We start from the raw sequence: 23313 nt of genomic DNA on the forward strand, positions 1-23313 counted from the left end.
TTTGAAAGTAAATTTTCATTCCTGATTTACATGCAAAATGCATAAATTAATATTTTTTGTCAAATACTGTCATTCTAATTTTACGTAAGTAACCCAAGATCCTCACGTCCTTATTACAGAAGAATCATCATCAGGCTAGCCTTTCTTCCAACTGTGTCAGAGTCGGCTGAAAACCAGTATTTTTCATGGAGCGACTGTCTATCAGGTCTCCACAACCCACTTACCTGGATTATCACACGATACCCCTCAGCAACTGACACTGGTTGTCAGACTGTTAGGCTTTAAGTACTGGTAACGACTGTCAAAGATCTTAGAAAATAACAGCCGGACCCCAAAATTTAATGTGCATCTCGAAACAAAGAGGAAGTCGGTATGAGATCCGTAGTATTACGCAGGTATTCATAGACTGCCCTTAAGAATCTTAAGGACGGATCGGTGATCCTTTTATCTGCAATTATTTTACTGTTAAAGTATTATAAGTTTGACGTGTCTGTCTGTCTGTGTGTGCGTGTGTGTCTGTGGCATCATTGCTCCCGAACGGATGCAGTGATTTCGATTAAGTTTTTTCGTAATAAAGGTTACTTATGTGCGAGTGTTCTTAGATTGGTTTGATGAGGAGATTAGATTTGTTGTAGGGGGTGAAAGTGAGGGGAGTAGAGGAAATTTATTCGGATGGGGTCTCAAATAGCTTCGAATAATGAAAAGGTTGGTGGTTGGAATATAAGAGCAGCTTATCCTAACTAGCCAATATTCTCCTACCAGTCAGCGCGTTTTTTTATTTTTACTAGTTCGCCGAAGAATATGCGTTTTGTACAAGTTGCATAAACATCGAATAGTACGGAGTCACAACATGAGCCACGGTTTAATTAAAAGGGGTCTGCTTGTGAAAAATAATCAGCGCAGTGGCAGGACTTCGATTGTGTAGGTGACAGCTGACGGCCATGTCAAGTAACGACATTTTACAAACGCGTATTTAAAATTCACACATTTTTTGTTTACTGGCGAACATTTTCGATGTAGGCATACTGTAATTTACTGTGCCTAAATGGTAACGCCGGGAGGGAACGCCCTAGATAGACATACCTACTGATCAATCGGTGATGTCTTGCAAGAGGGTCAGGTACATAGTACGACAAGATTATGTGAGAAATGTATGGATGTGAAGGCAGCAAGGGAACTTTTTAAGGATCGTACTAAGTGGCGTTCTCTGATGTCTGACTAGACTACCCCTATGGGAAGAAGGCGTGATTCAAAAAAATTCAAATTCGTCAGTCAGATAATTAAATAAGCATATGAGATTTGTATTTTTTTGGATTAATATATTTCAAAGCAATTAAGTAAGAAAGTGGGCGTATTACGTCATACGTCGCTATAAAAAGTACTGTGATTATGACGTCATGTTATCTAAGCCAATTTATCGTCGTAATGTTAAGATTACGGAAGAAAATATATATTTGACTATTTTTAGAGCAGTGGGTTTGATATTCTACTATTATCGACTATCGGAAACCTGAATAAGCCAAAAAATGTACAGTGCTTCTAGTGCATTAAGTAGAAAATATTTTATATAGAGGTGTGATTCCCTGCCACCATTGAATTTACTGAAGCAAAATCTGGCGCAAATCGAATTTAGATTAATAATTCCGAAACAAAAAAAGTGGTCAAGAACTTTAACGCGATTTACTACCAATAGCGACTATCGTCAACCGTATCGAACAATATCTATGAAAACTTAGTCAACGTATGCGATTGCTGGAGAAACTAAAGTTTAAAAACATTTGCAATGTCAAACTCTTTGTACTCCATAGTACCGACATTAGAAAATCGCGTTACAGTAAGTACGGTAATGGCTAGGTAGGGAATGTTAATATTTCACATAAACCAATAAATAATATGATTGGCTTTAAAGAAAAATAACCCAACTCCACCCTGTCTGCTCCGGTAATACCATTAGAGTATTTCTTGAAGAAAACTTCCCATCATTGGCATTTACAGGTAACTAGATAAATGAACGACCTCCGAAGGCGAATGCAATTTAAAGAATTTCCTTAGCTGTCTTAGATTTGCAATATTTAAATTGAAATAGAAAAATATTTTAAAGAAAATATTTTCTTACCGCCTCCGTGGCGCAGTCAGTAGTGCATCCGTTTTCAATATAAGATCTCAAGTTCGATTTTGAGGTCGCTATGCGCGTATATACATTTTGGTGATTCTTTTTAATTTAAATACCTACCTATTTCTCAAAGGTAGCTCGGAGTTAGTAAGTTAGTAGTAACGTGCCCGATAATGGCAAGAGGCTCTATCACATGGGACAAGCATAGTTAACGGCGAAATATGGGTATGATTCATACACTTTCAGATACAATAGGTGTGATATTATGTATGTTCTTAAGTTCTTAAACTCGGTATAAGATGGCTTAAGGTGATGAAATGCATTTAATTAAATGACGAGATGTGTCATGTTGGGTACCAGTCTGATACCAGTATATCGATGTATTGACGTGTCAAGGTAATCATGCAGTTTTTCGTATCATACATGCAGCTGTGCCACGATATGTGAAGAATAATTACAACAATGCCACTTGGAAGCATGTATCAACTATCAACCATAAAAAACGAACCATCATTGCCAACAGAACATGTCAAGAATAGTTTAAACAGATTAAGATTTTGACATTAAAACGTACTCATGAGAGATACTGTGCATAGATAATTTCTCTAGCATTAAACTGTTCAGCGAATATGCACATTTATGTGGTAAGTTAAGCCGACATGTTAGCTCACATACGACAGGTAGCTTACTCCTACCGTCAGTTTAGCAGCTAGCGGTTGGAGTCACCCCGGCTGACGACACAGGGCCGTCGGGTCGATTATTCAATCGATATAGTTCGTGTATTAAACACATTCATCTCAAAAGTAATTATCAGTAACAACGGACGCAATTTACACGTTGATTAAAGTTTGGATAACACGAGAGCGTGGCCGGAGTCATTTAATGAACTTTCTGTGTTAAATATTTGTGCGCCGTTCTGTCCCGTGTTGATAGCACTATTATTGCGATTAGATAATCTCGTATCTATTTTTAGCATTCGCATGCTTTCTATTGATTCACCAGGAATCGCTTGGATTAGCAGAAAAAACAATTTAAGTGCATATTGTAGTTTTTTTTATAGGCGCACCAGCAATGTTTATAGTCACAATTAAAAAAACGTCTTCAATATTTTTAGCAACTAGTCAAAAATTACGTTACTTTTAAGCAGTTTTTATTGTTAAATGAGTTGAGTCCAATGACGTAGTTACAACCTTTAACTTTGGCGTCTGTTTAAAGAACTTTAGGAAAAGGTTGAAAGATAAGGTGAACATTCGATAATTTTAAGAGAGAGACCTAATAAGGGCATTACAATTAGAAGAAAATAACTTACGTAGCTACTCGTACATGTACAATTATATCTAAGTAAGTAATAATTAGCGTGCAGCAATAGTGTGCGCGTCTCCTACCGGATGTATTTTTCTAAATCCACCCTAACAGCCATCAAGCGACATAATATAGGAAGAACACAAACACACTGTTGTTATGTTATATTTACTTATGTCGGTAATTTCTTCAGGAAACCTAAAATCTTGAACCTACGAAATTACGAATATCAATGACCCGAGGAAAACTCAAGTATCGCGAACGGATCCTCGATTAAACAATAATTACCATTGATATCTATATAATCTCTACAGAACCCTAATTAAAAATCTTGGATAGCGTTATCACGCAATAGATATGCACTTCCAACGGCAGTCCTAATCACAATCGTAATTGTGGAGTGATACCCCACGTTCGGCCACTGAAACTTGTTCACGGTATTTGATAAAAACAATAATGTGTGGCATTAAATGTAGCGTCGCGACGCTCGTCATCGGCGCACTCTTAGTTATTATAAGTTGTATTGTAAGTTTCGTTGTAATACCCATCATCGTCAAGAACGCCATTATAAGTGTAAGTATAGAACATCTTATTTCTCCACATATATCACATCTTCAAAGTATGTTTACCATTTCATATGGCGAGGTTTTCGTAAACATATTACCATTCGCATAATTTTATTCTGCACGGAATCCTCGTGTAGGAGTTTGCAAAATTAAATGCAGTTTACATTTGAACAAGTTGTAATATTAAAATTTTTATTTAAATTATAACCAGAAAAATATTTGCTAGGACAGTTAACATTTCAAAGAGCATCTTAATTATGGACATTGCGTGGGCGCTTTTAACGTATATGTACGACTAGCGCACGAGTGGTTGTGGAACTGTAGTGCAACATTAATAACGGATGCGACATACGCAAAGTAAATAACTGTGTTGAAATGAACGCGTACTTGAATATAGCTGGTTGCTCGCGAAAGTTTTCCACTGTGATGTAACTAATAGCTTTCTGAAGGGGTGTAATAAACAACGTGTATTTTTAATAAAGGATCGAGGAGAAAATACCTAGTGGAGGTAATGGAACTATTGTCTAAGTGTCATACGATATGATGCACGGTACAGCCCATTAACGGCTGCATTGAACCGCTCGCGGGCGTCTTGCTGTTAACACGTTAACAAAGCTACGTCTTGGAACAAAAAATATATGTTAGAATAAGAGGACTCATTCAGCTTACCTACTCGTTAGACTACTACATCGTTAGTAACATAACACGCGTTAAAACATTATTTACTACAGACTTTGCGTTACATGTTTCTGGGAAGTAAGTAAAAGGGGAAATTCTAGTTATTCTCATCCCGTTATTCTCTTGCTTCACGTAGACGGAAACATTTTCAATTAATATTCCCGGTAACTTTATACAATATTGAAATGCGTTTTCCTTTATGCTTTAATAGTCTGGATATTGGACATTGAACAAACACAGCATCCTTTATAAATGTTTTGGAGCATAAAATAATTGGACCGGTAGTTCGTTGTAAAGCAATATCCTTGTTATTTATATTGGGAGGTACAAATATTTGGCTGCAATGCAAATTCATTGTGTAGGTAGGAAATTCGTGTGGGATCTTTGGTACGTGTGTCGATGTCGCCGTGGTGTAACTACGTCTCAGAGGAGGAAGCTGGCCGCTGCGTGCTCGCGATGTTTGCTACTAACGAAATTCCTCAAGCTACTCGCTGCAAACATTTTACAAAATAACTCACAATATACATGATGAGAATATTTTCAAAATATAATTTCGCTTTAAATTCGCTTCCCGATTTTCACAAACTATGCCCGGTTTTGGAACGATTTATATTAAAACAGCGCACAATTTCCTTACCTAGTACCTATACTTTAAGAATTTTTTATTATGAAATTTTATCGATAGTTTAGCTCAGAATATTTTGCTCTAAGTAAAACATAAAGACTTCCACGCGGCGTGAGAAATAAAATAAAGTTACAAATAGGTCACACCGATCGAAAGGTTTCTACCTAAGATTTTACATTGGCTTTCGAGAAAAATGCATAAAGGAAGCAGCTTCTCCTGGAAAATAAAATGCTACTGACATAGCGTGAACTTTGTACATCATATATGATTGTATTTGAGGATTTAAAGTTCTAAACATTTGTAAATTTTGCTAAGAATAAGTAAGTGTATAACATAATGTTTTATTTCGTTGAAAAATATTTATTTAGCTAGTAAACTTTAAAGGTCTATAGACCGGTCGTCCGCAAGTAGTTAGAAAATTGCTACTACTTGAAAATGAGCGCATAACTAGTAGATAAACGTTTTAGTTAAGAACAAAAACTAATTAGCTCTTCGCTGGCTAGCGACAGCTTTGTAGAACTTCATGATTGTATTTTTAATCTAGCGTAAGCAAGAGCATCTTCGTCGGTCTATTTTTTGCGTATTCTAATTAATTTGCGGTCGTCGCGTCGCTGGTTCAATCCCGGAGTGGGCGAGACGTTAACCTGCCCACAAATTGCATTACCCGACATCTTGTTGCGTTAAGTAGCAATTTTACATAAAAGAAGTGCTCCTACCGGCCTCTTTGTTTTCTCCTGGAACTATCTTTATTTAAATTTTTTCTGCAGCGTGAAATACTTTCTTTGCGTCACCGGGCTCTTTCCTTGAATTAATAATGTTTCCTAAATAAAAACTCTTTTCATACGCTAGCTATTATTATCATCAATGACTCCTTTGACAGTATTAGTCAGGTAAAGTTAATGTACTGTTTTATTATTCTATTCTTAGTTCGAAAATATGAGGCGAAGAGGAGTGCACTGGAACATATTAAATAAGTATATTGACGCTGCGTCGATTTAAACATTTACCCTTTTATTCATAAAAATATGTAAGTTATGAAAGGCTTATAAAGAGATTTGTTTCTTTCAGTCCTTAGCAAAATGAAAAAGGGAAAACATATTATAGTAGATTTTTAACTAAAATAGGTTTATAGTTTGTTTATGAATAAGAGGGTTAATATATTAGAAATCATGCGCTCGTAACCTGATCATGAGCATTTAATATTATTATGAACGTTATTAAAGAGTGAGGGCAAATCAGATCTCAGTTTTATATCAAACACCTCCTCGACGACGGTAACGGTTTGATGAATACTTTAATATGCATTATGAGAACGCCTGAGAACGGCTAGATCTATCAGCGAATATTCGGAAATTATGACGTTTTTTTTTATAAGTTGATGTTCGAGGTACGCTATGAACATTGAACATTTGATAAAATGAAATATAATGTAAGTCCTTGGTCTCAGATTTCGTGTCTCACACGGCTCATCTATTAGCAAGAGCATGCCTTGAATAACAATGGGAGGCTTTGTGTTAGCGCAGCGGCATAGCACTCGCATGCACACAGTGCACACTATTAATGCTACTGACGCGCAACTATTACAGATTGTGTTTCACGCTCCCCTTAATCCTGAATACCTACGATTAATACTCTCAGCTCCACTGAACAAACACACAAACAGAATCCCATTCCAATCATAGCTCTGCTGTTCACAAAACTGCAATACATTTTTCGAACACAAATCGTTTTAGTTATTTAAAAATGTTCAAATCCGATGAAGTTTGTAAAGCACAGTATATTTTATATTTTAGGAAGTGGTCTTGGAAGATGGCAGTATTCAGCTGGAACGATTCGAAGAGGTTCCATTTCCGCTTAACTTTACCGTGAGAATTTTCAACCTGAGCAATTCAGCTGAGGTTCTGACTGGCGCAGTGCCCGTAATGGACGAAATTGGACCCTACGTGTATAAGTAAGTACAATATTAAATATTTTTCTAGCCCTTTCCAAAATTTAAAACTTTGCGGCAGGATCTATTTATTCCAACTAAGTTTACAAATATGGATGGTATAATTCTTATACTTTTTTGAAATCAACCTATTAGTTTCTTCTGGATGACATTTATCTTGTCCGGAGAGACGACAATTAAGCAAGCAAGATTGTAAAGTTTTAGTTCACATATTGTGCCTAAATTTACCGCAGAGCGGAGGGTGCACAGGCAAATAACAGAATTTCGTTTGACGCTAGAGTAATGTAAAATAAAAAAGTAGCGCGACATGCGACGTGACCTGTCCGTTTCAGGAACGACCGATAGGACGTCGGGCTCACGCTTACACAGACCGCTTATAGGCCTCCACAAAAATACGTAACGGTACTATAGTTATAGCTCGCCCCCGCGCCATTGACAGGCCTTTGTACAATTAAACCGCCCTTTATGATTGCCGCATGATTTTTAATTAATTTTCAAAGTTTTTTCCGTCGACGCAGTGTACTTTTAATAACTATTTTTAGGGTTACAACCGTGAAAGCATTAATTAAACTGCAAAGACAAAAATTTCACAACACAGGCTTTGATATTTCTCGAAATGTAAACTAGTGCTTAGCGCGAATTAATTAGCTCGAGTCTCGGTGCTGTAGCATGCAACAATCCTATCTGTAAGTAGACAGGCTCCGGCCTTTTGAGCCTTTGAGCTCATCTATCCATAGTTACCTTTAGAAAATCACGTGGCGCGCCGTGAGACGTGCTATAAAGGCTTAAACAACACAACTATCAGCGGCCACGTGGACATTTTCCTCAGAAACTGTCCCGGTAATACTGAACAGAATATTTTATATCAAGATCGCTGTGAAAAGGAGTAAAAAGTAGGCAACTTTATCCGATTTTTAATATTGAAGCCTTTAGTAAAAAGTGTTGCAGCTACGAGTGCAATAGCCAGTAGCGACGCCATTCAATTCAACAACTTCTGATGTACTGACATCTTCGCAGTTCGTGTAAAATGCAATGGGAATAAAATTGAGGTGTCTGAGAATTCGTAGAACGCAATTTCACATTTCAATATTTTGTGATACCGCGTTCTAGCAAAAAGAATTATCTGGTTTGAGACAGATCTTTAAAGCGATTTTATAGAGACTCTATGTTTCCTTATTATAATAAAAAAATCGTAAAACTGAATGCAAATCGCGTGTACGTAGTTAAATGAATATAATTCTATAAGTCTTTGCGTAGTAGTAGTATCACTTTGCGATGTTTAAAAACAATTCTGTTGCAGATTAAAACAGTGGAGAGAATTCGAGGACGTGCAAGAAGACGTCATCAAGTACCGGAGAGTGGAACATTTTGAGTTCGACGCCGAAGCTTCGTACCCCAACACCGAAGATGACATGGTGACCATTGTCAACGTCCCTTATCACGTAAGAGATCATATTTTTTATAACTGTGATAAACTAACGCGAATTTCAAACGGGTATTATATACGATTGGTTAACGATAACTTACTTTTTAATTCGCGAAACGTCAAGTCCTCCAAAATTGGGGGAAGTACCAGAAACTTAAAAAAATGTATCACTTTATCATTCTATAACGCGTCGTTACTAAAAATTAAAGTTAAAAAAAATATAAATTTAATGTAAGCAGGAATTATATTCAAAGAATATTTTATATGGATGAAGTTTTTTGACCTGATTTAGTTCTAGGAAGGAAGCTTTAGAGTGCGTTTTGTTCGTAGCACAGAAAAACCTTTTTCAGTCCTTTGTTTTAGTAAATGTGTTACGTAGTACGCTCGTAGCGGCGTAGAGCCACTGAACCAGGTGGGCGCTGTGTAAAAATAGAACTCTTTGCATATTATACTTTATATTGACCTCTTTAGTAACTACAGAAGATGTTATAAGCAATTTTATTCGAAGAAAATTCTGCCTTCGATTTATCTTAAATAAATAAATAAATTTAACCCGTTAATGTCCCACTGCTGGGCAAAGGTCTCCTCCCGTAATGAGGGAGGGGTAAGGCCTTGAGTCCACCACGCTGGCCAAGTGCGGGTTGGGGACTTTGCATGCCCGCAATAAATGTATTAAACAAATTTTAGGCACGCAAGGTTTCCTCACGATGTTTTCCTTCACCGTTGGAGCATGTGATAATTATTTCTAAAATTTTATATTAGTTTTATCTTAAAAACAAATTAAATTTTGTAGCGTTTGTTCTATCATACGGTGATCGTGCGAGCTACGCCCTATAATTTTCGGAGAATTGTTCTTTCAGCAAAATCTTTTTTTTTACTCCTTCGCTTTTAGCACCTTAAACCATAGGGTTAGTTACCATAGTTTAAGTGCTGATATAGGAATATTTCTAACTTTTCCTTATACTACTGCAGTAGCGAATTCATTTCTTTAATATTGCCTAAACTGCATTGCGAATTTTGAAACTGTGTGTTTGTTTCTATTGAACATAATTACAATATTGTCGCTTACATATTTAGGTATTTTCTACTTTCTATTAATTTGAAAACTTTTGTAACGTCGAATTATTATTTTACTAAAATCTACAGAAACAATCAATCTGAAAGTAGATAGCATTATGTGAAACCTGACTATTTACCTACTTTAATAAACTCATTTTTAAAGTAGACTTATATCTTCCTCTTTTACCTCTTTTGCTAAGAAATTATGTTTCTTAGAACACAGATATCGCTTGCAAAGTAACTGCGCCGCTGTAAGATGGAAAAATAACATACTTACTTTGCATTTCCTATGACACAATCTTGTTTAAATATTGGTTTTTTAAATGAAGCCTTTGAGGGTAGGCATACAAATATAAATAAATTTAGACAAATAGTTTCAAAGAATGTCGACTTACAGTTTTTTGGATTGGCACGGTGCGGCAGTCCAAAGTTTAAGCTGCCATCACATGGGACTAACATTGTAACTTACGAAATTGTGTTGTATTTTATACACCTTTGTCTACATCTTCAGGCATAACGGGTATTATGTATCTTAGGTCCGCCTTTTAAGTAGCCTAAGTACAAGTTGCAGTAGAATCCTCGGCGAGTCTGCTTACAATATAAGACATGGAAGAACAGACACTAAAACCTTGAGAGTCTTAATTATGCACTAGGTATTACACATTATGAACATCCGTCATACAGAGTCAGTCTCAAACTTAATGCTTGATAGCAAGACTTACTGGCAAAACTTAGGACTTCACATTCAAAACTTATGTTCTTAATTAACTTGACGTGTAACGAAGTTTGTTACTAATTACAACCTTTTGACAGCGTTTCTTGAGAATTTAAGGCTAAAAATATACTTTGTTTTACGTCAAAGATAGAACAGGTACCTTCTCTTTTGAGAATATTAATGTTCGTGAGAGAATCACTTCAAAAAAGCGAGCGGAGCAGCGAATAGTTGTCACTATCGAGCTAGCTATCGAGATTTCAAATAGATATGTTATTCGTCATTACATTTTAATTATTTGAAGTTTGTGAGGATCATGCTAAGTGGCGTCCATTAGTCTCTGCCTACCTATGGGAACAAGGTATGATTTTAAATATGAATTTCAACTACTTATGTCTTCCCAAATATTTTAAAATGCGAAATATTCGATATACAAGCATTAAAACATTACCGAATGCGGAAAAGCGCAAAATGTGATGAATTTCATATTAAAATTGTCGGAATTAATATCAAGCTTCATAACGAGGATTCACTTAATAATTATTCGCATTCGCACTGTTTCAGAAACTCGTATTCGCGAATTATTTGTGACGTGAAAGAATATTCGGTATTCATCGTATATGTCAGAGGTGAATGACCCGAAATGATACCGCGCCCAGCGTCATTCGTGTAGTGATCATTTCAGTATTTTATAACCTTTTTGCGCCGGGGATTAATTGCCGAATGAGGATTAAATGAGTATTCTGCAGTAAGAGGAAATTATTTCATATTGTAAAATTAATAGTTTGGCTTTTAAAAGCTTTCAATTGAAAGCGCGTATTATTTTCGTTGTTTCTGTTGCAATTAAGAGTATCAATTCTCTATTTTCAAGTGTAATAATTATTAGACCACTAAAACTGTGACTAGGAAATAGTATTTTAGGTAGTCGGTACAGTTCGTCGATAATTATATTATGAAATAAGTAGGAACATGGATTTTAGGGGCGTAATTCATTTTGAATTGCCCTTTGACATCCGAGGCATCATTACTAGCAAACGTCATACATAGCTCGTCTATTTATCAAATTAGGTCCGTTTTCAGAGACTGGGCGGGCATTGGACACACGCGGTAATTTGCGCTCCCTATTCTCTATATAGCCTAGCTGCCTAACCATTGATTTATTTGAGGGCTGACCTCTGAACGAAACTTGAGATAATAATTACACACAGGGTTGAGTATACCTGCGTGATGCGTCCTGCGTGATTGGGCATGAAGGGTTCTGTACCATTATTTATTAAAATGGCAAAAAAATCACGTTTGCTTTATGGGAGCCCCCTTAAAAACTTTTGAAGTAGAAGAAAGTCAAATAGCCTAGTTTCAACAACATTGACAAAATGTAATTATAAATGTATATAATGTAAATTCTGTTGACGAAAAGTAAATAAATAAAAAAAATGTTGCAGCACGTTATATCCTTTTATTATCAAGGCATAATATAATTGATAATAGTCATTAAGATCCCCGATTATGCATTTTCATCGTCTTAAAATTTATGATAAACTGGTAACCACGTCACACCACTTTTATGTACTAAATTCCCACACTGGACATATATTTATTATCAACATTTGATAAAACAGTTTCGGATCTACATAGATACATACACACATATCACTAATTTGTATGCTTGCTAACCCTCATAACATATACTACATTACGGCTTTCGCACGCTATAAAGACAAAGTGCGAAAAATGTATACTTAAGTTAATTTTCCTTTTTTATGAGAAACTGACAAGAAACTAACGGTAAATCTTTTTATTCGCAATGTACAAAAATGTGCCTTTCACATATTCATATGACCTCCTAAGATGACACGTGTTCAATGTTTATTTATCTGCTTTTATTATAATAATATGTTAATAACAAATGCGTATTTAAAAAAATCGTGATGATTACAATGTATGTCGGTATGTGTCATAAAAACTATCTGAGCTCTTGAACTAATTAGAATTTCATAATAGGACGTACGTACAAGTACATAGTAAGGTATGTTTATCCATTTATCTATCAACACGTGTTACAACAGTGACGCGTAATCCCCGTGATTATTGAAAGAAAATAATGTAATCTCGTGATCGTTGGAAAATTTCGACAAACAATGAGACGGGAGTTGTTTTATAATAGTGGTATTGTACTACTGAAGAGATAAGAAAGTATGTACAACATTACAACTTGGGCGGGTAACCCTTACTATGACAATAATTCCTATAATTAAAGGAGGATTCGTTTTGATTTTCTGTCTTTGGCTTCATTTAACTATGAAAGTAAATTAGAGTTTTTTATATGATTGAACTTATTTAAGTCTACGTAGACTTAAATACCATTATTACCATTAAATGTATTAACAACCGTGGATACACTATATTTTCTAGTCAGACAAATAAGGAAATAAAAATGTTATAACGACTTCAGTACTTACGAATACGCAATTTTCTATCTTCTATTTGAAAATACGTTCTTTACATGATTCTGAATGAATCATTTCTAGTCACAGTTGGCAATCAAAGCTCGATACACGCAATACATGCGGTGCATTGATAGATAACGAGGCAATCAATCGAGAACACAACTATCAATGAAGCCACCATGAAAAGACCTCCAACTGAGAAAATACTAACCTATACCACTAGCAAAAATGTTAGCCCGTGTGTCTATTCGTTTTTGATATAAAAATCTAAATTTTTGCTTAAAATACCAGAGTGCAAGCTATTGTTATCAAAATGTGGATTTTTATAGATTAGTTCTTTTAAATTACCTAAGTTTTGTATATCCCAGTCTTTTGGTATCGCAACGGTCTAACGAATAGAGAATCTTTCTAATGCTTCCCTTCCTGTTATTTTGAATTGCTCGCGAGACCAAAACTATCCATATTTCTCGCATTACCTTCTTATTTGAATACAAAGAAATTGAATTCATACATTCATGCTTCTTCATAGATGCGTCTCTTAAACACACTTTTATTCCATTCCCCACAAATAAATGTCAAAGAACTCATCATGGTAAGTTATTATAACACGGGAAAATCAGTCTTAAATTAACGACATGCATCATTAACTTTAGCAAGTTACAGATAATTGTATGTCTGAATATCTCCGAGGAAAGTCGCTGGTACAGCTAGTCGTAAATATGAAAGGCAACCTTTTCATAAATGAGCTCTACAATCTGTGAGTGAATGCGCAGTAATGACTAACTAGTAAGTTTACATGAGCTTTTCAAAGCAACAGCGCTACGGTAATTTGACTACGCTACGGTAACGAGGTCGCTACTTATTACCTCATGTTGCCTCCTCGCTGATCTAATAGTTTTGTTTGTTAGTTATAACTTGTGTAATTTTAAATATACCTACGTTACATGTGAACAGGAAAATGCGGAACACGGGAAACTTAAAAATGGTTATCGTTTTTCAATGTTGTTAACGTCATATATTGCTTTTGCCACTATAAAATGTGACTATGCGACTTCCACTATCACCAATGCTATCAGCCATTGCTATGCATTTACATAATAAATGTATAACTAATGATACTCAGGCAGTAAATTAACTGCGTAGTCCGGGTGCATTATAGTGTCCGAATACCGAACGACAAACTTGATAAACAACTTGGAGCAAACTGCATTATACGGCGGAGACGATATATAACAGCCACACAACTGCGCCGGAGATTGTATCAGGACGTGCGTAGCCAACATCGCTACCGAGCTAATTGTGTTCGAAGCGGGGATATACAAAAGAGTGGATAGAGGTACAGTACGACAGCACGGTGACGTGTTCCTGTCAATCGAGTAACCTTCATAGGATTACGAATATCGAAGTCCCGCTAAACTCAGCCAGCCTGAATGATACGACGGATGCCGCCGCTGCGACGCGGACGGTAGAACATTGTAACTTCGTTTGACGCTACCCGCAGCTGTCCTGACGTCCAACAAATAAACGGGTTACCACTTCACCACCGATGCTCACTGAATATAAACTGCACGCGCCACTCTAACTATTCTTGTTTACCACGTCACTATATCTACTGCGAAACTAACGCAATCTCGTACCGACATACCCCTATTTGCGGGTTAAAATAATACTCAGCGGTCGAGCACGAATTTGCGTTTTAAAAAGTTCATAACGATACGGCTTGTTTGTTTTATCTCGGTTTGCAATGATGGGTGCAGCATTTCACTGAAACGTTTTTTAATTGGCACGGTTATATCTGTAGTTTACATTACTAGGCGAAAATTATGTTCAGGTAACTTTACCTTTTAGCATTGATGATAATTACTTTTGTTTACTTGTACCAAAATTAAATTTATTGTTAAATGATGTTCTAAATGCAAAGCAAACGTACCTCTCTCAAGGCACCATATATTATGTAAAACCAAAACGTCATTTCAAAGAGACGACCGCTCAAACAACATACCTAATTGCATGCGGTCGAGTTAGCAGTCAATGTCGAAACTCATTGACAGACCCCTCAAAGGAGAGACCGCAGCGTCTCTAACAATATTGTATCAATAGAACACGTTGATCATACTTGCAGTGCATCGCGCATAGTTCATGCTTTGTAAATTAAAACAAATTCCAAGTCGAACCTCGGTCTGCGAGAACACCGACAGTTCTTGTTGTATTCTCAATAGTTTGTAGTCAGGATCTTGCCAATACAATTTGCTTTGACGAAGAACGTTCTATTGTTGCATTCTAGTTTCATTTATCAATCAAACGACAATGAATCGGTTGAGGAGCTGCATCGGTGGACTAATGGCTACCATATTGTGATGCAGGTGGCATATAGTTATTTAGTTTATCAATTAGGAAAGTTTTCGACGCACAAGGAATTTAAAAATAAATATTATTGGACAACTCACTTATTGTTTATAGACTTGCTTTAAAAGAAAATTTAAATTTTAAAAAAGGTGGGTAAATGAAAGCAGCCATTTCCATTTCCAGAAGTCATTTTCCTCATTTTCTTCAAAGGAGATATTATTAAAAATAGTTTATATTTTTCTCATTCAGTGTTTCCCAGTATACGTAATGCTGCTATAGGTCGTAACCTAGTTCCCGAGCAATAACTTAACTATTTTTCCAATATTTTAAATTACTTGCCGGTAAAACTAGGGCGAGCTATTTCCCTTTTCCACTCCCGTGTATTTTAGATTTATAAAAGTTAAATATGAATGTCACTCGAGTCGGGAGTGCTGGAGCAAAATAATGTGTTAACTAGAAAAGTTTGAGATGGTTTCCTTACCTTAAAGAGACTCACTCATAAGGTTTCGATAAAGACCTTTAGTTTAGTTTTGTGCTCACGGTTGCGGGGTCATATATTGCTAGTTTAGGGTACCATGTCAATCTATAGATTTACGGCAATATAATGATGATTTATATAGAGATGCGGTTGAATTTTTCATTTTTAATACTGCTTCAAATAATATTCCAAACAATTCAATATTTTTTATTCAGGAATTGTATCCAACATATATTTTCGAAATAAACTTATTTTATAACTTCGAGACTAGTTCGTCAAATATTGCGGAAAATCTTTTATATTGAACAGATAGACCGGCAAACTTGACAGAGGAATACATAGGTACGTATTTAAAAATTAATATTTTGGAAGTTCGTGACCTAATCACAAGTTTATTGAGGCATACAGATAGATTTTATCCAAGTAGTACGATCCAAGTAACTATCATATCAATCGTTTGAAAATGAAATAATCCTAACTATAATAAGCTTTTTCAGAATACGCCAAGGGTGTTGATCATATTTCTATTTAAAATTTCTCGTTATAAAACCTCGATATAACAGTAATTGGAAATGGCCCTTGAAGTACTATTTACAGGAACCTATTCCACGAGGACAAGACTAGAGCTAAAGTTAGCACCGAGGCTAGATTCTAAGTAATAACAGGGATAGCTGTGTACACCTTCATAATAAAAATCATATTATTATAAAAGATAAAGTCTGTTGATCATGAGGTCTCGTGCTCTATTCTCGGATTGAGCAAAGTACTATTGGTATTTTCTAATGTATTTATGAACACTAGCTAACCCGCAACTTCGCTTGTGTCACGTAAGAGAGAATCTATACTAATATTATAAAGCTGAAGAGTTTGTTTGTTTGTTTGTTTGTTTGAACGCGCTAATCTCAGGAACTACTGGTCCGATTTGAAAAATTCTTTCAATGTTAGATAGTCCATTTATCGAGGAAGGCTATAGGCTATATATCATTACGCTACGACCAAAAGGAGCAGAGTAGCAGTGAAAAAATGTTACAAAAACGGGGAAAAATATGACCCATTCTCTCTTATGTGACGCAAGCGAAGTTGCGCGGGTCAGCTAGTGAGTCATAATTTTCCCCGTTTTTGTAACATTTTTTACTGGTACTCTGCTCCTACTGGTCGTGGCGTGTTGATATATAGCCTATAGCCTTCCACGACAAATGGGCTATCTAACAACGAAATATTTTTTTAAATCGAACCAGTAGTTCCTGAGATTAGCGCGTTCAAACAAACTCTTCAGCTTTATAATATTAGTACTGATTTGCCTATTGTAGCCCGGAGTTTGGTTACGTGCCAATAAGTGACAATAGGCTTCCTATCACATAGGATTAACATTGTTACTGGCGAAACGTGGGTGTATTTCATACATCTCTGCCTACACCTTCGTGTATCGCCGAGTGTATGTACTATTTATTAATATTAACATAATTGTTCTTCGTGTAATTCTGTGTTCTTTGATACCTCACTAAAGAAACGCTTTCAAAAATGGTAAACTAATTCTAACTCCATTTATAGGAGTTTAAATTAACTTACAATTAAAGTTGGCATGCAGGGTCTCCAAATACATTAAGCCCGTGTGGTGGAGTCAAAGCCTAACACTTCCCTCAATTTTTGAGAGATCCATGTCCAGTTATGAGTAAAAAAGAAAAAAAAAAACTAATTATCACGACAATAACTTTCGAATTGCGTAATTGTATTGTAATTTTACCCCACCGTATGTAGCAAGATTCAATCTAGGCCGCAGAGCAATACAGGATACATAAACATATTTTCTATAGTAATTACTAGTATCTATATCTCGTAAGCAGATTAATAAGATAGCTTAACACATATGTACTCTGATAGTACATAGCTATGTACATATGTGTATTGTAAACGTATTATCTAACAAACAGGGGCAAAATAAGAGTTGCAGATAACACTCACTACATTAGTTTTTATGTTATCTTAGATATTATTTTGACATTAATTAGATATAATAATGTGTAAACAATGAACTTATGTAATGTTTTTCCTTATTTAAATAATAATACGGATATAATAACACACCTGTTTTTCCCGAAGGCTTAGACAGAGGTGTATGAAATACGACAACATTTAAATAATCCATTGGAATAAGGGGGCGAACCTATCTACCGGTATACTATTGAGAAATATTTTAATATAAAAGTATTTTGTCCGTCTGAGAAATCAAATCCAAGGCAAGCAGCCGGGCAATAACGACGCGTTTTACAGGCAGTCATCTTGAATAATAATACTTACATTTTGTGTTACTATGTTAACGATTTCTAATAATATCATTTTAATACCATTACAAGCAATTCATAGCGTTTTTTAATCTCCACCTCAAATGATAACTAGGCGTGATAGTATTAGCATATAAGTACGATTATTTTTAATCCTCCTACACAAATCATTATTTTACACATGTATATACCGAGGACAATAAAAATTGTGTCCAATGTTTTATCTAACTGAAAGTCAATTTCTCGGCGCGTAGAAGTATCGGCGTAACGGCGTTAACCAAGCCGCAGTGTAATTGATGTTTGTCCCAATAAACACAGAGTATAACCTTAAAACTTACCAAACTAAAACTAAAATGCTGTACGATTAAAATCTCAAACAAGCAATAAAAGCCGCTATTTCAATTCAAGAGTTAATAGCAACAGTTACGAGGCACACGACACACTATTCGATGTTTACGTCGCCAATCTAAAGTTATACGAACTAATTCTCTATATAAATTGCACCCATCGATCGGTAAAGCAATCTTAAATGCGGCGAGCTGAACCCCACTACACAATAGGACGCACAGTCCAAGGCTGGGGGAGACGCGTACTACAATCTAGCGGTCGCCACTATAATCCTATTACAGCAGAAATATTTTATCAACACATTTATAGAAGACCTTTCCTTTTATTTTTCAAATTGTTCTGTCTTGAATGTCACATACCGCGGGCTGCGCTGGCTAGTCTTGGAATTTGAAGCGTGACCTTCTACATTGTAAAGGAATTATAGGAAACTATTTCTCTGCAATAAGATAATAACTATAAATATATAAAATAATGTAGAAGTGGATTATGTAGCCAAAGATTTAGTTTATGCACCGACTCTCACTTGTTTACGAACAATCATGATATTGTTTTGCGCGCTTTTCTAAGCGCTCTCTATAACAAAGAGATGGTTAGTTAAAACAACAGTCAGTTAACTAAGCCCCAGATTTTCTGATAGTTGAGCTGACGGCTGCAGTTTTTAAAGCTAATCCTGTAATTTTTTGAAAGAAATTGGAGCTCATACCTGACTAGCTACTGGTTTAACAAAATTGAAGTTTTGACACCTCTTGTAACGGGAGTTTTTCTAGCTATTATTAAAGGATTTTTGAAAATCAATCTTTCAAAAAGTATAATGGATTTTAGGTCTTTTAAACGTCTATTGTCGAGCAAAAATTGTTTTAAAATTCCGCAGTATTGTGAAGCACAAACTGTACCTCGATTCTGTACAACAATCGACTACCGACAACCGGCTAGCTATCGAAATTTAGACATTTAGAATGTACTGCCAAAATGTTTCCTACGACACCCGTCAGAGGCGCTGATCAGATTTTCATACAAAATTACTCGATGACAGGTCGGTTGTCGCTTGTCGATAGTAGTAGAGAATCGAGCTACTGTCAAATTGTTTTTATTTGAGTTACAGAAGAACGTTTCCGCTTCAAACTTAAAGAATACTGACTCAACAATCATACGACAGAATAACGTCCATTTGTATGTTACTAATAAAAATATAATTCCTAAATTATTGTAAAAATCAATATACATTCTATCGCTAGTCTTGGGAAGTTAGATCCGGGAAAGTGGTGATAATATCCGATTAGAAGCGTGCTAATCTGTTGCTGCACTCGTAATACATACTTCAAAAATATCATAACGACTCTTCACTTGAAAGCACTTGAATCAGCTAACAATAGACACGTAGTACGATTATCCACAGAGATTAACACAATAGCAAACAAAAACACCTGATGTCCTTAATACCTATTTATTTGTATAACCAAGTCCACTAAATATTTTTTTAATACTTTCCGAGCATTTCTAAGAATAGTGCTTTATCTTAGTAAAATGCTTCTTCATCAAAAGTAACAGCCAAAGTTTAGGGGTAAAGTAAAAATGACTTGACTGATTTCTTCACGAAATTACTGATACTTTTATGAACAAACAGATTTGTCTTTACTACACAAATGTCAAGTAAAAGTCAAAGGCTTCGGCGGTTACTTTCAACGTGTTTGAAGAAACTGACCGATAGATAGCTAAATAAAAAGTTGAGAACATTATGTTGCATTACTGCATCGATTACCTTTACTTCTACCTGTGGTGAAAGATGTTCTATGATATTTCGACTGCCTCTAAATTCTACCCTATCCATGTTAGTATTAGTTACATTAATCAATAAAATATATATCACAATACATGTCAGATACATTATGTACATCATGTTATACACCGCACGTCGCACAGCAACCAATTAATTATCAAATGTAATGTATTGTCCCGACCACATCGAGATTGTCCTTCCATCACGTTTATTGAATTAGCTCGCGCGTGCATCCCTCTGATTACTACAGTCACATAACATCATATACATATCAACAGGACACCGCACACCACAACAATTCAATACATTACATAGACGTATATATTATACATATAAGTACGAAAATGCATGTCTGCTTCCATTTATCATCGCGAATTCTCGACGACTCATTTTAAATTTTAAAATCGTACATTTGTTTGAACGGTCCGCGTCATCCTCGCGCAGGCGAGAATTTAACACCATTTCTCTATTTTAGTTTAATTATCCCCATCTCTCTAGATGAGTGACCACATCACCCGCCACCCTCCACCACCCTACCTCAGCAACGTAAATACTGAGACGTGTATACCTAACAAACCCATTTTTTACAAAACACAATAACAATATAAACATACGTTTCAAGAAAACAATTTTCCACGAATAGGTTCTTTGTAGTGTTCCTTGAAAGTAAGCCGCTGCCCGTGTCCTAGTCTAACGTCTGTAACATTTATAAATACTGACCAGTTATTGTGTTAGTTTTCATCTTTGTTTGTATTTGTTCAGGCTTGTCGATGTTCCCATTCGAGAAAAATCTAGAGCTCTTGTGGATCTCGACTAATAATTTGCTTGCAATACCACTACATTACGGCTCGCCAGACGCCCGAGAATCTTGTCTACATTTTCTCCGTTGAAAAATTCCCGGTATCGCTGTTCCTTTGACGATGTTATTAAAGCATGCACTGAAAATAGAAGGACTTCTACATTAATGTTTTCATAATTAATTAACACACGTTACGTTGTTTGCTGTGCTTCTCTACATTAAAGTGAATGGTAATGTTGCTTTTATACTGTTGTCAAAGAGATATTAATTAATCAATTGGCCGCTCGTTTTACTTTGTTTCATAGAGTTTTAATTTTGCGGAAACATAATATTTTTTAACAGAAAATTTGAAATATGTTGACGGTACCTACCATAAATTTAGTCTAGCAGACCGGACCCCATGGTTTAGGTAACCGTAGACCATAGATAGAAAGGCATTGCAGGTAATATCGTGTTACCCTTTGTGAACGCATCGGCCGGCGGCCGTAGGGGGCGCGGCACGCGGTGTAGTGCGCACCCCGCGGCGCGGCCCCGGATACCAACATTTAGCAACCCTAGAGCTCAGCTTAATTACCCGCGCGTCAAAGCAATGCAATCACAAATATTTGCAATCAAAACGAAAATATTGATAGTACACTCGATGAATGTGTACTTACCGAAAGTGAATTTGGAAATGAAACGTAATTAAATGTAAATTTGAAGTATATTTAACGCAATTTACTGAATTTCATTCAGCTTTACTTTTCCCATGTTATGAAGGTGAAACCTTGAGAAATCGATTGTCTTAAGGTTGTAGCGGAGTAATCGAAGAACTAACGAGCTAATCGCGAATATACCTCTGTAATTTGAACGAAGTAAGTATAGATCAGTCTTATCACATATCGTTCCTAATCGCTTAGATAAGTTGAAATTGCGAACAACGACACAGTCCATGGTCTTCTCTCATGGTTAAATAATTTATCTTATAACACATATTGCAAGTCATTCAACATAAAATCACACTTTCTTCTTATAGGGTAGGCAGAGACCAAGGAACCCTACCCCCTTCGCCCTTACACACTTTCATTGCTACATTCACATCTACACTTATCATACAGAAGCGCCGGTTGCAAGTACTACGCGTCTGACATTTTTGCAAGACAATACCGATATGTATGTCTTTCTAGGTCGTCCCGTCCTAGCGTTTTATTTACAGACGTACAGTAAATTTTATTTGTTATTTTACTTAATTTTTTGTCTCTCCATGACCAAAACATATGAGCATCCCTTTCTTAATACTTGTCACAATAACTTCTTTCAAACCACAACAATAAATTGCAATTATTAAAAAAAAAACATTCATTTCAATCCATGCTACCAATATTTTTAACACTAATAGCCGCACTAGGCGTTGCCTCGTATCTCGTATGTATCGTTAACTTTTGTGTCTGTTTCGTTAACGTGCTCTAAACAATGATTATGTTAGGAAGCAAATTTGTTTGCGTGTCATGCTTGAATGTCCCATTATCAAGTAGTTGTAAACTCGTTAAATCTACAATAACTAAACTTGTGTACCGACTACCACGTCCATCGTTGAACGACGCTTCGTTACAACCGCATTGTGTGTCGGACCGAGCAATTAATTAAGTTTTGCCTCTGGAACCAACGGGCAGCCATTAACATCGAATTTTACACTATAGGTGCATTACTTATAATGTTTAAATAAAACTGTTTAATAATTCGCCAGCAATTAAATTTAGACTTTCGCTTTACGTGTTCATGAACAGTCAAATGGAGCGTCTTTACTTTGTCATTGTAACTTTACCAATACATAATTTAATTGCGGATATTTCTAAATAAAGATAAAGCCGTACTAATAAAGACTCTCGTTACAAAAGACGAGTTATGTAAAGTTATACGTCTGTGAAATACAAATACCAGTGTAAATACCTAGGTATATTTTTCAGATAGTGATAGCCGAGTGGTATAAGTTGACACCTCCCACGCAAGTGGTCGCAGGTTCGAACCCGAGGCAACACACCAATGACTTTTAGAAGTTATGTGTGTATTAGAAATAATTATCACATGCTCCAACGGTGAAGGAAAACATCGTGAGGAAACCTTGCATGCCTAAAACTTGTTTAACACATTTATTGAGGGCATGCAAAGTCCCCAACCCGCACTTGGCCAGCGTGGTGGACTCAAGGCCTAACCCCTCCCTCATTACGGGAGGAGACCCTTGCCCAGCAGTGGGACATTAATGGGTTAAATTTATTTTTTTTATTTTTTTTATTACGTAAAGTGGCAAAGTAAAGATGTTAAAGTTGACGGTATGTTTTCAGTTCATGCGATGTCACTTTCATCCGCGTGGCACTTACACTAGTATTAATAAATTAGTAGGTATAAGTGTAATAACTGCTAGTTGTCC

At 36.0% G+C, this 23313-nt stretch overlaps 1 protein-coding gene across 1 annotated transcript in view; it reads left to right on the top strand.

Annotated features, from left to right (window-relative positions):
• Window positions 1–3817: 3817 nt before the first annotated feature.
• Snmp2 (Sensory neuron membrane protein 2) overlaps window positions 3818–23313 on the top strand; it is a 70610-nt gene continuing 51114 nt past the window's right edge. Inside the window, exons 1-3 of the mRNA XM_076134500.1 lie at window positions 3818–3988; window positions 7078–7235; window positions 8533–8674. Of these exons, the coding sequence (XP_075990615.1) occupies window positions 3872–3988; window positions 7078–7235; window positions 8533–8674 (417 nt within the window). The 5' untranslated portion in view covers window positions 3818–3871. The remainder of the gene's footprint in view (window positions 3989–7077; window positions 7236–8532; window positions 8675–23313) is intronic.

This window comes from Anticarsia gemmatalis, chromosome Z (assembly GCF_050436995.1).
Source record: "Anticarsia gemmatalis isolate Benzon Research Colony breed Stoneville strain chromosome Z, ilAntGemm2 primary, whole genome shotgun sequence".
NCBI lineage: Eukaryota > Metazoa > Arthropoda > Insecta > Lepidoptera > Erebidae > Anticarsia > Anticarsia gemmatalis.